This window comes from Brassica napus, chromosome C1 (assembly GCF_020379485.1).
Source record: "Brassica napus cultivar Da-Ae chromosome C1, Da-Ae, whole genome shotgun sequence".
Lineage (NCBI taxonomy): Eukaryota > Viridiplantae > Streptophyta > Magnoliopsida > Brassicales > Brassicaceae > Brassica > Brassica napus.
In genome coordinates, this window is record NC_063444.1 from 26,152,450 (window position 1) to 26,168,360 (window position 15,911).

At 41.7% G+C, this 15,911-nt stretch overlaps 2 protein-coding genes across 2 annotated transcripts; one reads left to right on the forward strand and one right to left on the reverse strand.

Moving 5' to 3' along the window:
• The first annotated feature begins 345 nt into the window (after positions 1-345).
• On the forward strand, positions 346-3,285 carry LOC106413135 (U-box domain-containing protein 13). The gene is made up of 4 exons (XM_048744594.1): positions 346-804; positions 1,098-1,214; positions 1,299-1,748; positions 1,837-3,285. Exons 1-4 carry the CDS (start codon positions 535-537, stop codon positions 2,983-2,985), a joined length of 1,986 nt encoding a protein of 661 aa, XP_048600551.1. The 5' UTR covers positions 346-534; the 3' UTR covers positions 2,986-3,285.
• A 3,956-nt stretch (positions 3,286-7,241) lies between these two features.
• On the reverse strand, positions 7,242-8,159 carry LOC106373464. Its single transcript, XM_013813634.1, has 2 exons — positions 7,914-8,159; positions 7,242-7,703 (listed from the first exon to the last, which is right to left on the reverse strand). The coding sequence occupies exons 1-2, from the start codon at positions 8,157-8,159 to the stop codon at positions 7,242-7,244; spliced, it is 708 nt and encodes a 235-aa protein (XP_013669088.1).
• Between the last annotated feature and the right edge of the window lie 7,752 nt (positions 8,160-15,911).

Below are 15,911 nucleotides of genomic sequence, written 5' to 3' on the forward strand. Positions count from 1 at the left end.
TTTAAATAAACAAGATTTCATTATATTTTATATTATTTTTGAAGTTTTGATTTTATTTTTATATCATTTTTAGATTCTAACAATGATATAAAGTTTTATAAAATTATTTTATATTTGTATAGTTACTTAATTTAGTTAATTTAAACTTAGATTAAAACTTAAAATCGTTTAAACCGATCTGATCATTAATCCAGCTATAATACCGTGTCGATGTTCGGTTCGGTTTTCGAAACATCACTTTCTACCGTAGATCAAGGAAAAGAGAAGTTATCACAACCACTCCAGGTCCGAAAAAAATGGCTTCGTGGTCGAGTTAACCAATACTCCGGTTTAGAGGTTAAGCCGATAGAAGAGCACAGCTTGGTATGAGCCGACGAGACCAAGCGAACGCCGTTGGGGAGAAAAGTCCTCGTCTTCTCTCTCTTTTCGCACTTGTGCAAATGGATCCGTTCTTTGTTTCGAGCTAAATCTGGGCACAAACGGGAAACATTTATTCTTTCTTCTTCGGATAAAGTTGAATCGGATCCGTAATCGATGGAGGAAGAGAAAGGTGCGGTTGCGCAGAGCTTAATTGATGTAGTGAACGAGATTTCGTCCGTTTCCGAGTACCGTACAACGGTGAAGAAGCTCTGCAGTAATCTGGCGAGGAGGTTGAAGCTGCTTGTTCCGATGTTCGAGGAAATCAGAGAGAGTAACGAGCCGATCAATGAAGATACGTTGAAGACGTTGGTCTCCTTGAAGGAAGCCATGTCCTCGGCGAAGAATTATCTTAAATTCTGCAGCCAAGGGAGCAAGATTTATCTGGTTCGTCTCTATTTTTTTCTCGATTTTAGATCTGTGCTTAGAAAGTAGAAGCTGATTGATGATATAGTTTAAGGAATTGTTCTTCCATCGAGTGAGCTGCTTTAGTGTGGTAGATATCTTGAATCAACTGCAGAAAATTAGTGTGGAGAAGGAATCAGGCTTGAGCATGTTAGATTTTGTGTTTTAGCTGCTTTGTGACTTGATGATGTATCTGATTTATGGGAAGTTGTGGAAGCTTTATGCTCTGATCACGTTTGATTTTGATATGAGAGATCTTCTTGCTCTGTCTGTAGGTCATGGAGAGGGAACAAGTGACAAGTAAATTGCTGGAGGTTTCAGTTCAATTAGAGCAATCTTTGAGCAAGATTCCGTATGAGGATCTTGACATCTCCGATGAAGTTAGAGAACAGGTAAGTACTATAACAGAGAATAGGATCTTCAGCGGATATGTGCACATTTTGATGGCGTTTTTTTTTTCTTTTTTTTTTTTGCAGGTTGAGTTAGTTCTCAGCCAGTTTCGGCGAGCCAAAGGAAGAGTAGATGCATCAGACGATGAACTGTATGAAGATCTTCAGTCACTGTGCATCAAAAGCAGTGACGTAGATGATTATCAACCTACCCTGCAGCGGGTTGCTAAGAAGTTACATCTGATGGAGATTCCTGACCTAGCTCAAGAATCAGTGGCTCTGCACGAAATGGTTGCTTCGAGCGGTGGAGATGCTGGTGAAAGCATTGAGGAGATGGCAATGGTACTTAAGCTGATTAAGGATTTTGTGCAGATAGAGACTAACAATAGCGAGGACCAGAGTGCTGGGGTAAACTCGAGTAGCAACGGGCAAACTTCTACGGCTGCGAGTCACAAGATACCGGTGATTCCTGATGATTTCCGCTGTCCAATATCTCTGGAAATGATGAGAGATCCAGTTATCGTTTCAACAGGGCAGGTAAAGTTGCAGTTTCTTCAAATTTCTTTAGGTTCTATAATCTTTTCAGATTTAATTATTGAAGCATGTTCTCCTCTGTGTGTAATAGACCTACGAACGCACCTGCATTGACAAGTGGATAGAAGCTGGGCATTCGACATGTCCAAAAACACAGCAGGCGCTAACAAGCACAACCCTCACACCCAACTATGTTCTCCGAAGTCTGATAGCTCAGTGGTGCGAGGCCAATGATATCGAGCCTCCAAAACCTCCGAGCAGTTTAAGGCCCAGGAAAGTATCATCCTTTTCCTCCCCAGCAGAAGCAAACAAGATCGAAGATCTTATGTGGAGGCTGGCTTACGGAAACCCTGAGGACCAACGATCTGCAGCTGGAGAAATCCGCCTCCTCGCAAAACGAAATGCAGACAACCGTGTGGCCATAGCTGAAGCTGGAGCCATACCTCTTCTCGTTGGCCTCCTCGCAACTCCTGATTCTCGTATCCAAGAACATTCGGTAACAGCTCTTCTAAACCTCTCCATATGTGAGAACAACAAAGGAGCCATTGTCTCTGCTGGAGCTATCCCTGGTATAGTTCAAGTGCTCAAGAAAGGAAGCATGGAGGCTAGAGAGAATGCAGCGGCCACACTTTTCAGTCTCTCCGTGATTGACGAGAACAAAGTGACTATTGGTGCCTTGGGAGCAATCCCACCGCTCGTTGTACTGCTCAATGAAGGTACACAAAGAGGCAAGAAAGACGCGGCTACTGCACTTTTCAACCTCTGCATATATCAAGGAAACAAAGGAAAGGCCATACGCGCAGGAGTGATTCCCACATTGACGAGACTCTTAACAGAGCCCGGAAGCGGAATGGTCGATGAGGCGCTTGCCATTCTGGCGATTCTCTCGAGCCATCCCGAAGGGAAAGCAATCATAGGATCATCCGACGCAGTCCCGAGTCTAGTGGAGTTTATCAGAACTGGATCTCCTAGAAACAGAGAGAACGCTGCTGCGGTTCTAGTCCACCTCTGTTCTGTTGACCCACAACATCTGGTCGAAGCACAGAAACTCGGTCTCATGGGTCCATTGATTGATTTAGCCGGAAACGGGACAGATAGAGGGAAAAGAAAAGCAGCTCAATTGCTTGAACGTATAAGCCGTCTAGCTGAACAGCAGAAGGAGACGGCAGCACAGGCACAAAACACAGAAGAAGCTGAACCAACACATTCAGCATCCACCACAGAAGCTGCTGATACTTGAGTTGTTTTTGCTTTGGTCCCTATGGTCTTTTATTATTCCCACTTCTCCTTTCTCGTCTCCTACTCGGTCTTCCTTCGAGGTACGCTCCAATGTAGATGGCAAAAGCAGCAAATGGCCTCCTTGTCCGACATGTTTTAACTTTATGGTGTTACCTCTGCAAGGACGGAGCTATCCGGTCCTGAGGAGAGAACAGCAAATATGCATACATACACGTCAACTTGTATCATTGTAACACTTCAATGTTTGTAATCGTTTCCACCAGCTTTATTGGTTTTAATACAAGAAATGGGAATTTAATTAGAATAGGGTTCGGATCAGTAACCTCAAGCTTATATTATACGGCCCGAAGCAAATGTTTTCTTTGCATTATAGAAGGGACGTGCCTGGTCATAACCTTCCTGTATATACGCATACACACGTAATTCTATTTTATCTTGAACATATGCACAACATTTGTGTTTTTTTTTTTCACTGAAAGTTCATTGCTAGTATTAAAAGAGACGGTCTTGAGTCTTACAAAGCCAAGGAAATAAAGACAAAAACAGAACCCAAGCAAACACATAGCTTACTTGTGACTTCTGTCCATAACATTCCACTAAAAAACGATAGAACCCCATAACTGTACGAACTACGCGATCAAAGCTCTACATCTGTCCACTTCAATTACTTCCTTCAGCCAAAATGGAGCACCGGAGGCCACATACGATTGTACTCTCTGCTCTGATGTTACACTCTTCGCAATCAGGAAAGCACATTTATTTGCCACTCTAGACACAGCTGACCGCTCCCAATCTTTACATCTGCTCAGAGCCTCACGAATCTCCACACCAAAAGCTCTAAAAGAGGGCCAAGCTTTCAGTCTTTTCGCTGCACCTACCATCTCAGAAGCCTCAGTTTCAAAAATTACCTTCTCCAAGTGATGAGACCCAATTCTCTCTGCTGCCCACACTATTCCAATAGCTTTTGCCTCTGCAGATGATCTAATCCGGCTAAACCTCTTCTACTATGTACCACAACCTCTCCTCTGCAGTTTCTTACTATCCACGATGCCCCAGACATTTGATTTTTTCTTGACCACGACACACTGATATTACATTTCATAAAACCAGTTGCCGGAGCTCTCCAAGGTTCCTCTCTTTGTCTACTACTCAAACTTCGTTCCTCTTTTAACCCTTTTTGCGCCTCAAACCATGGTCTCGCATCATCTTGGGCTTTAGCAACTGTCTCATCAGCTGAGAACTCTCTCCCTTCAACACAGAAAACATTTTTGTTTTTCCAAATTATCCATAAGATCCAAGGGAACACACGAGTTAACTCCTCCCTGATGGATTTGTTTTTTCCCATCCTCATCAAATAGTCAAAATTCTCAAACAAATTTCTGTTCTCAAATCCACTGCGTGGAAAGGGAAATCCCGACTGTGCCCAAACCAGCCGAGCTACTGGACACTCGAAAAGAACGTGGTTAATTGATTCATCTTCTCTCCCACACCTTTGGCATCTAGAATCAGTTTTCATTCCTCGTGCTATCAGCTTTTCACCCACAGTTAAGGCATTGGATAAAGCTTTCCACATAAATTTTTTTAATCTTCGGAACAGTGTTAACTTTCCAGACCTCACTCCTCAAACCGTTCACTGATGGCTGTGTTAACGCTTCTCTCCTCACCTCTGACTGATCAATGTTACAAGCCAACCAGTATCCCGATCTGACTGTGTAGGTTCCACATCTATTATTGACCCATTCAAAAGAGTCCTCCTCATTAACAGCTGGTTTCAGTTTCAAAATTAACTCTATGTCCTTTGGAAAGAAATTTTCTTCTAACTTCCCACGATCCCATGTCCTTGTTTGAGGATTAAGGAGGTCACATACTCTTAGATCAAGGTTGAACAAAATCGGCTTCCTCATAGGTGCTCTTGGTTCACTATCAAAAATCCAAGTATCCAACCACACATTAATGCTTTCACCCGAGCCTACTGATCTTCTTAACCCCTTAGACAGAAGCTCGCGACCGAACAGTATGCTTCTCCATGCATAGGATAGCCTTGACCCTAGATTCGCTGATATAAAAACACCATTTGGATAATATCGACTACGCAAAACCCGAGCACAGAGAGAGTCCGGTTCCATCAATAGTCTCCAACCTTGTTTAGCTAGTAGAACCTGATTAAATTTTTCAAGATCCCGAAAACCCAAGCCGCCATTCTTCTTTTCCAGACACATTCTCTCCCATGAGACCCAATGTATCTCTTTTCTTTCCTTCCTGGGCATTCCACCAAAAGTTGGTCATTGCACTGGTTAGATTTTTACAGGTCATCTTCGAAAGCTTAAAACATGACATAGCAAAAACAGGCATCGCCATAGCCACAGATTTCAGCAGAACCTCCTTCCCTCCAGCCGATAGGAACCTTTTATACCATCCATTGAACCGCCCTGTCATCTTTTCTTTGATATAGTTAAGCATTTCAACCTTGGAACCACTAAAATATTCGGGTAGTCCAAGATATTTTCCAGTTCCTCCTTCACCAATAATGCCAGTGATCTCCTTAATCTTTAAAATCATGGGTTCTGCTACCTTCTTTCCAAAAGTTATGGCTGATTTGTTGAAGTTTATCATCTGTCCTGACGCTTCCTCATATGTTTTCAAGATCTTAACCATCGCTCGGGCTTGAGCTTCATCGGCTTTAAGCAGAAGAAAAGAGTCATCTGCAAACAACAAATGATGAACAGAGGGTCCATTCTCAGAGAAACTGATCCCGCTAATCTCTCCATCATGTTCTGCTTTTTGTAACAAATGTGAAAGCCCTTCCGTACACAGATCAAACAAAAAGGGCGACAAAGGGTCTCTCTGTCGTAGACCACGCTTTGGAGCGATGAGACCTTGGGCTTCACCATTGATCAGAACCGCGTAGGTGACTGACTTTACACAGAACATGACCCAATCACAAAATTTTGCATGAAACCCCAAAGACTTCAATAAAGACTCCAGATAATTCCACTCTATGCGATCAAATGCTTTAGACATATCAGTCTTAATAGCCATGAACTCTCTTGAAACCCGATCATGAATTCGCAGTCCATGCACCATTTCGTGTGCAATAATAATGGTATCAGAAATTAAACGCTCAGGGACGAAAGCCGACTGAGTGGGTGACACAGTAACCTCCAGTAATGGCTTCAGTCTTGCTACCAAGATTTTTGAGATTATTTTATACAAAACAGAGCATAAACTTATGGGTCTCAGGTCCACCATATCAGTAGGCTCTGTTATCTTCGGTATCAGGCTTATAAGAGTGAAGTTCCGTTCTGGCTGGAAAGAACCGGTTTAAAAAAATTCCATTACTTCCCTTGTTACCTCCTTCCCTAAGATGCCCCAATACTGTTGGAAAAAACGGCCATTCAAACCATCATTCCCTGGAGCGCTCGAAGCTTTAATGGAAAAGACGGATTCTCTGACTTCCTTCTCTGTTGCATCCCGAATGAGTTTCCGATTCATCTCCTCTGTAAATTTTGATTCGAAACCCTGAAAAAATCTATCCAGATTTTCTGGTTCCGTAGATGCAAACAGCTTGTCAAAATACAAGGTAGCAACCTTTCCCATCTGCTCATTGGAAGAAACCTCACGTCCTTCTTCATCAGTTAATTTGGAGAGTTGGTTCTTCTGTCTAGTTGACTTCACTGAGGCGTGAAAAAAACTCGTATTGTTATCCCCAACCACTAACCATTTATCACGGGATTTTTGCTGCCAAAATTCTTCTTCCTCTCTAAATGCCTTGCCAATCTCTGCCTTCAGATCTCGAATGTGATCAACACAGTCAGCTAAATTCTTATCTCCAAACTTCACTTCCACCTTAACCTCTTTTTTCCAAAGAAGGGCCAAACCTCCACTGTAGCCATCAGGCTCCACCGCAAAGACTTTATCATAACCTAAAGAAACTTGTATATCAGTAACCGAAACTCTCTGTTGCTTTGTCTCCATCAAAAACAAAATCTCTGGGAAATATTTTTTACGTATTTCCTTAAGACGGGGAATTGTCAAGTCTTGAGACCGTCCCAAGCCTTGGCAATTCCAGCTCAGAATCAGCATTATTGATTCGGTAGTCCCCCATTTGGGACCACCTCTGATTTTGCTTGCCTTACAATTCTCAAAAAACTCCCGCCACTTCTTCTGCCCGTCTTTTTGATTCCCTGATCTTGTTTTCTTCGCCATCATCCACTACATCTTGAGCAGGATGGCCCAAAGGCTTAGTCTTAAACTTTCTCATCCTCTTTGAAGGCCTTTTACGTCCTCCCATTCCTTTAGAAAAAGATATCCGGAAGATCTAGCACTGACCATCCCTGCGCTAAAACCCGTCGGACATTCAAAAAAGGACTGACAAGATGAACCACTGTAACCAGATTCTGCCACTTGAAACTCTCTGACTCCTCCTGGCGTGAATCTACTTGCGTTTCTCATACCATCAATTGAGTCATTTTTCTCTGTTTTCCTTTGCTCTTCCTCTGCGCCAGAAACATTGAAAACAATACCCTTGTCTTTGTTAACATCAGTAGTGATCTTAGGAGGAGGTTCCAGTCTCAAAATAGTCTTCTGTCGAACATATTTTTTCACCCTCTCTTTTCGAACACTTCTCTCCCCACCTTCAGATGCTAAGATGTATTCTCGCATGTTTTGTAAGACCTCCGGATTGATTTTCAGGCGCCCTGTTTCCTTATCAACACCAATCTGCTCATCAGTCAATACACCAAAAAGCGGATCATCACTCGGGATCGTGACCACCAGTCTCTGTTTTTCTTTCTGTATTCTCTGTTTCTACTCAGCTGCCTTTTCCCGTCTCGCCTGAATTAGCAGGGGGCATTTGTCCTTCTCGTGTGTTAACCTCTGGAAATTATAGCACCGCCGTTGCAGACGTTCAAAGTCATACCAGATTGTTACTGATCCACCACTAGGTAGATTGACCACTTTGGATCTCCTCACAGGCCTCGATACATCAAAGAAAACCCGAACCCTTACATAATCATGACTTTGGGGTTTGTCTGGATCAAAAGCAACTTCATCAACTTCCCCAACTAGATCTCCTAGGGAAGTAATGGATTCTTTGGTATAATGGTTTACTGGAATGTTATGAATCCGAACCCATACCAGCAGATACTTCAAATAATCTTCTGGAGGTTGCTCCATCCACCTACCTATCAATGATGATGCTCCACTCATTAAAAATCCACACTCTTCTCCTCATAACTTCTTCCAAATCATGTTCGTACTTAAAAACAGACTGGAACGTTGTCTTGGATAAAGATATCCCACGAACCCTATCGTACACTTGCCACTTCCTAGGCATATCCAAAATAAGATCACTGATCTTCTATTTCTCCGGGTTTAGAACTCTTCCCATAATGCTCATCTTGTTTCTTTCAATAGCACTAAACTGTTGGAGATCCGGGAGGTTAAAAGGAACCTCTTCCTCTTCTAAAGACATGGATTCAAACACCTTGTCAATATTCATCTTCAAAAAACTCAATAACCACTCCAGCGCCAAACTTTGTTCTTCGTGTTCTTCAGAGGAAAAGACGGCTACACATGAAAGCCCTAGTCAAAGCCTCTAAAAACACAATAAACTCAAATATTTCCACCCAAAACGAAAGATTTCCTGTTTATTATCAAACAGAAGAGGAAAAAAATCCCGAAACTCAAGCCCTACTTTCCTTAAAGACAAAATTTCCTTTAAGCCATAGAGAGAGAACAATCGCCCAAAAAAGGGAGCCCAGCGCTAGGTGTTGAAATGATACATAAGGTTATACTTGCACAATCTTTGTGTTTATCAGGATATAAACACACAAACAAAATAAATATAGAAAGACTTACCCGAATTAGGTTTTAAACTTGATTTTAGACATAAGTCCTTCTCTTTCTCCTACCACCAGAGTTTCTTATGCCCCATTTGTTGATTTCTAACTATCACAATATTTTTCCCTTCTTCTTTGGGTACTTCTCAAGTACACTTTGGGGCCATGTATTATCACCAAAAATAATAAACTTGTTCCAGAAAATTGATAACTAGTTTAGTCCATTATGAAAATGTTATAAATTTTTAATAACATAATAAAAGAAATCAAATAAACAATATCAGTGACTCTTTTTTTCTTCTTTGAAATGCTAAAATGGATAAAAAAGCAAAGCTAGTACTTTTCTAAAATAAAACCATAGAAACAGATTTGTAAAATACCCGTTTTTGTATAATAGACTTGGAGTGATTACTGTTACATTTACTGCTGACAAAGCTTTTGCCATCATTTATCGAAGAATCAAGCTTTGAAACATGAGTACATTCTATTTACTACTTGAACTCTGTGAAAATGATTATTAACTGAAAATAAGAGCAAACGGAATCTAAAGTAAGAGTAATGATAAACCATAAGTCTCATATGCTCTTCAAGACAAAAAAGTAATCTCTCATACTCTTAATGAATTTACCATATTTTTCATTAAATAGATACTTTTGAGAGGGATGGTAAAAGTCAAAAATAAGAAAGGCTTACCCCAGATACGGCTATGACGCAAGGCCTCCTTGCTCACCAGAAAATTCTCTCACCGGAACCACCGGGGAATTCCCATCATAAGTTTCGCCACTGCCTCTCCTGCAAAGGATACTGGGTGAGATACATCTGATGGCAAAAACCAAACATCGGTAAATACGAAGTCCCAGAGGAATGGTAAACTCAAGACTCAAATAAAAGAGAAGAAGTTACCAACAGTACGCCATAACGTAGAATAACCGAACGGCTCCAGAATCTTCACGAATATATACCGGTTGTTCCAACCAGCCCCGAAGGGATAATTACCCCTAATAACCCTTTAAAGCTCTTCAACTATAGGAGCTCCATCACAGGATCAGAGGTGGTAGAATCATGCTTTGTTCACCAGAGGGGCAAAATAGTAGGAGTACATAACCTCATGAACTCTGACAGAGAATCCATGAAATTCCCCGAGCACTTGGACCGCTATTAAAGTCCTCCAGGTTAAGAGAGTAAGTTGAGAGGGACATAAACCAAAGTAAGAGGAAACCTCAGATATGAGGGAAGGGATACTGCCCCGGAAGCCCGACTCTATATATGCCTCGTAGACAGCCAACTCATTCGCTCCCCCTTCTGGGGTACGCTCGAAATCGGAGGGACTTCTCATCCCCACTGAAGGATGAATCGCGTACTTCCTCTGAATATCAGCAAGATCTCCTTCCTGGATCTCGGAACGAGGACCGTCATCAAAGAAACAGGAGGGACGTCGTCTCAGGGGCGCCATCGGGACCGTTTCACTATCAGCCTCCGGAACATCTCCCCAAGAAGAAATTGAAGATGAGAAAGGATCGGTGATGAGACAACGTGGTCTCGACCGGCCACCCATGAGTGAGAACTTAAACGTGAGAAGATCGGGATTCATCTTTCTTGTCTGAAAATCAGCCTTTATATATCGGGATCGGGATTCATCTTTCTTGTCCGATTAGAAGGTATCACGAGCCTTTATATATCGGGATCATCCTTCTTCACAGAGCCGGAAAAGGAAATAAGATGTTTCCAAATATCCCAGAGAATCCTCGACGATCAGCATAAAAAAGGAAACTCGGTCCTCACAGGAGAAAGGAAAATCCTCCCTGAAAAGGGAAAATTTCGCAAATAAAGTGGAAACGTGCCTCTTAAAGAAGATTCGACTTAAATGTCATTCGAAGCATCTGGAACCCTTGAACGAAATCTTACGCTATAGCTTCAGACCTGCATCACGCTCAAATGCTCAGGCCTCCTCTTCAGAAATCATCAAGGTTCCAGGCTCCATCATCTCCAAAGATACCTCTAAAACACCGAGCTTCGTCATCTTTGACAAGGATCAGCGGTTCAAGAGGATATCGCTAGGTCCCGGTCTACCTCAGAGGAACTAGTCTTCACCCGGGTTCAAAATATGGCTCAGGCCTGAGAGGAACCCTGGATAGCAGGATTACTGGAGCGATGTCCTACCTAGGGGAAGCCTGCTGAGAATAAGCAACTCCGGTTGACTTGAGTGCACAGTTATTCCCCGAGTTCGATGACGAAATAGAGAAATAAGGGGCAAACTGTTGGAGAAAAATACTCAGGTATTGAATTCTTCCAGACCCCAGGCAAGACACCGGCCTTCGGGTCCCCGCTAGGAAGCACTCCGGGTTCGGTCCCAGGGATCACCCCTTCCTCCGGAAAATGGAAAACTTCCGATATGGATAACCTTCCATATTTCCAAACATGGAAGAGTTTAACCTACTCAAACCGACTCAGGCCGACCTCAAGACAACTATATAAAGGGAAATCAAACCCTAGAGTAAGGGGATCGATACCTCGATACTTCGAGACTTAGAAATTAGAACTAGACGGCTAGAGCTAGGGTTCATACTCAATACGTTGTAGTTCCGGATTGTTTACTCAATAAAACATCTCTTCAAATCTATTTCTCTTCAAATCTATACGAAATCAATTTTTTTCCATCGTTTCGTAGTACTCACAAAGATCCTACACAAAGATCCTACAACAGGGGCCAAGAGATCATGCTAAGATTCATCGGGCGGATCTGATGAACTGTCGGATTTCGAGACATGGGAATCAAATCTCCTCCTCGTTTTAGCCTTCTCCTCCGTCGAAGGAATAGAAGAACCAGAACGCTTCGACATAAGGAGATCGTCTCCTGACCAAGAAATCGGTAGATGAGAGCAGAAGGAATCAACCTACATGCCTAAAACGACTAGAAGGAGTTCGATCTACATGATCATAGAGAGAAAAATGGCAGAAAATAATACGTGAAGATGAAGTTGCGGAGGATGAGTTGTGATATTGTGAAGAAAGAAGAAAGAGAGGAGATATTTAAAAGAAGATGTTGCTATCTTCTTGAGAAAGTCGCCGACTTCAATCAAGAAAAAAAAGGGAAATTTCGAGATTTAAATTAAGCCCCTTTTCAGGAAAATAGGGCGAAAACCCAGATTTGATCAAATCTGCAAAAATGAAAGAGAATCAGGAGTATTAAGGCTGATTCGATCAACAAAATCCATTTGCGAGGATAAAATTCCGCCAAACCCCATCCTTCCTCCAGGGTCCTGCACCGGGTCCAAGGACTCGGTCTCCAAACATAAGAGACGACGTACATAAACTATCTTCTCAAGGAGTCTCACGTCAGCTTAAGAAGACTAATCCAGATCTTAAGCCCTGCGTATCCATCTCGCCATTCCTTGAAGTGCAAAGCCAGGGTCCGGAATCCTGCAAGATCATCTCCAGGCATGTCCAGTGCCTATGGATATCTAAGGTAGGCCTCTGTCTATCCAGGGGAAGCCGACTCTCCTCTAGGTTCAAATACTGTCCAGGGCTAGACAGAACCTAGAGAACGGAATTACTGGAGTGATGTCTTGCCCAAGGGAAATCTGATGAGATGGAGAAATTCCGGTTGACTTAAGTGCACATGTTATCTTCCGAATTCGATGATGAAATCGAGAAATAAGGGGAAAATTGTTGGAGAAAATACTCCAGTATGATTATTCTCTAGGCCTCAGGCAAGATACCGGCCTTCAAGTTTCTGCAAGAAGGGATCCCGGTTCCTACCCCTGCTTTCGTCTCCACCTCCGGGTAAAATGGAAGTTTTCTATTTAGGGGGATCCTTCCATATTTCCGAACATGGAAGAGTTTAACCTACCTAACCGACCTCTCCGCGACTATATAAGGGAGCCCATACTTTAGAATAAGGGATCAACATTCAAAGACTAAGATATTAGAGTTAAGCGGCTAGAACTATGGTTTATATACCCAACGTTGTAGTTCTTTCTCAAATCATCAATAAAACATCTTTTAGTCTCGATTCTTGCTTGTTTACCAGCTCTTCTATTGTTATGTAGTACTCACAAAGATCGTACACAAAAATATCCTAACAACTTCCCATAAGGATCTATCAACATTTGGGAGAATGATTACTACTAACCTAGCTTCGCAATTCAGTCTGCTACACCTTCAAAGAGGAAGATCAGCGCAATGGAGCCAGATGAGGACTACAGAGAAGAAGAGATCATTGAGTAACGTGGCCTTGCCATAGAAGAAGCATGAGTTCTCAAGATTTCCCATGAGCCCAGAGGGGAAACATCGATCGACAGAAACAACAAGATATATCGATCGATACTCATCACGGAACAGAGTCAGACGCAAGAGCAGAAGATTCAACATCGATCGATAGGAGAGGAAAACCATCGATCGACGGTCTCTTCGAGTTTGGAAAGAGAGCTTATGATTCCAGCGGCAACAGAATATTCAAGTGGGAAACAAAAGATGAATACGGCGTATACAGGGACGAGCATGGATATGCACGAGCGCCAGATGGCATAATCATTCATGTTTCTAAGGAAGACATCAGAGAAATTCTGGAAAGAGCTACAATGCATGAACAAGGTCATATCTGTGTACCAGAACATGCAGAGAAGTTCACCAGAACCATGCTAGAGTTAGGCAGTTATAACAGAGCAGATATTGATGATATGGTACATGGGATCTAGAAAGCCAAGGAGCTGTCACTAGAAGAATCCTACAAGAGGCTCGATGATGTCTACTACCCACTCAATGACAGCATTGAAAGGTTGACTATACGCATGGATGAGCTGAAAGAGGAGATGAACATGATTCGGAGACAGAATGCAGTCTGATCAGAAGCATCGATCGACGGTTACACTCGACCATCAATTGAAAATAGGCACGCATCGTTGCGAGGAAGGCTGGTAATAGTGAAATTGTTAGAAGACAAGATTGATGAGAATAATTTTTCTCAAGACTTGATGAGAGAGGATTTTCCCCAGAGATTGGAGGACATCGAGGAGACAATTCACACCAAACTTAGAATGCAGCATGACTGCATTGGAAACCTTCAGAACATGATGCATGTCAATGAGGTTGATAAGGAGATACTGAAAAACCAGTGGACTAGAGGAGATGAAGCCATAAGAAGCTTCGTTGGTACATGGTTTCAGATGAGCAAAGAAGATGTAGACACTTGTTTCCCAACAAGTAGTCATCCACCTCCTTACTAGCCAACCTACTTCCAAAGTCAAGCTAAATGACTATAACAAAGCGCTGAGTGGGAGGCAACCCACTATTAGGTAAGTTTTACTTAGTTTTACTTCAAATTATTACTGATTTTCTCATTACATTGACTGCATGTCATAAAAAAAAACCAAAAAGAGATCTGAGGAGACGATTGCTCAGCCTATAGACTGATGAGACCTAGTCGACATCAATCAACAATATTACACCAGCACTGATCGTCGTACACTTAATTGTGTCTATCGACATCAAACATTAGCGGGCATGTATATCGTTCTACCTTGTTAATTATGTACTTGTGTTTTATTTTATCACCAAACTCCGACTAGATATACACTGGGGACAGTGTAATTTAAGTCTGGGGGACGTTTACTAATATTTAGTTTATTTATGAGTCTTATCTTATAAAATATTTCAAAAAAGTTTTTATTGAGTCAAGAAGGAGATAATGAACTTTACAATTTCACTTATTATCTAACCACTATCTAGCACCACTCTTAGATTTATTGACTGAAGAGTGTATTAAAGATACTAAAGTGGATCACCTGCCAGTTATCCACACTAGCTGAGAATGTTTGAAGGAACCAAAGTTGACCTCAAACCTAATTGAGCTTAATCTGCTTGTCTTGGGGCTTGGTATACATTAGATCAGATTCCTCCTGCAAGTCTGGAAGGTAAAAGTCCGTGTGTTTCTGATTCTCTTCTCTCTCTCTCTTCGGCATCTATAAGTATAAAAAGATTGAAATGATTTCATGCGGTTTAGAGGGGTAGGAGTGTCTTGTGACCCCCATTATTCTACTCTAGTGGAATGATCACACATCGTTGGAAGCGAAGGGTAGGGTGTCTTCTATGACCCCATTATTCACCTACACTTTGTCAAGAAAAAAAAAAGAGAAAGATAAAAGAGAAAATCGAAAATAAGATGAATAAATATGGACTGTATCAACATCATTGTTCATTGGAATTGAGATTCAGAGAAGAGAGAAAGAGGGAAGAAAGGGATTAGATAATACTACATGTGTGTTCAGAAACTTGCTTGAGTAAGAGTCCATGTGTCTTTTGATCGATACTCCCAAGGTAAAGCCTACACTTTTTATATATGTACTAAATGAGATTCGTAGAGGGGTGAGTCCGACAATACTGGTTAAGTTGCTGGTTAGATGGATTTGGTTGCTAAGCTAGGATATGATATATAAAATACCTCTAAAGTTAGAATTGATTTTATGTGGCTTGCAACATTGTAGAGGTGATGATAGTGAGTTCTTGAATTGTGTCAATCCCTGCTGTTTTCAAACCTCTTTCATAAATACTACTCTTTGTTTTGCTTGAGGACATGCAAAATGGTAAGTCTGGGGAAGTTGATATACCATGCATTTTATCCATTTTTAGCTATGGTATATAGGTGTTTTAGGAACTATTTATTATGTTTTGGAGTCTTTTAGCACATTTACAGGTTCATGAGTGTTTTGGAGAAAAGTTATGATTTGGGTGAATTTTAGAGATAAAATTAGAGGAAGCTCGTAGCTGACCATCGAACTTGTCTGAAGGTCGACGATCAAAGACAAACATCGATTGACGCACACCCTATGCTGTCGATCGACAGCAAAGCACGCAAAACCCAGCTAGGTTTCCAGCCGGTTTAAATCCTAAGTCATGACATTTTTACAGAAATACCCTTGGCCGCTTTTAACCTAATATTTATGTGTCTGTCATCGTTTTAGGCAACACCCGCTTTCTTATCTTCTACTTTTTACAGCAAACAACACTTAGGGTTTTTAGTAGATTTAGAGAGAAGATCCAAGACTCCTTCAGAGATTTGTATTGGAACTCCAGTATTTCTAACCTTAAT

Excerpts from the sequence above, each read along its gene's own strand:
- LOC106413135 (XM_048744594.1), top strand. The coding sequence starts at position 535 with ATGGAGGAAGAGAAAGGTGCGGTTGCGCAGAGCTTAATTGATGTAGTG. Across the intron at positions 1,215-1,298 it reads CCGATGAAGTTAGAGAACAG|GTTGAGTTAGTTCTCAGCCA; the intron begins GTAAGTACTATA and ends TTTTTTTTGCAG. Across the intron at positions 1,749-1,836 it reads TTATCGTTTCAACAGGGCAG|ACCTACGAACGCACCTGCAT; the intron begins GTAAAGTTGCAG and ends TGTGTGTAATAG.
- LOC106373464 (XM_013813634.1), bottom strand. The coding sequence starts at position 8,159 with ATGGAGCAACCTCCAGAAGATTATTTGAAGTATCTGCTGGTATGGGTT. Across the intron at positions 7,704-7,913 it reads ATCTACCTAGTGGTGGATCA|ATTGGTGTTGATAAGGAAAC; the intron begins GTAACAATCTGG and ends ACTGATGAGCAG.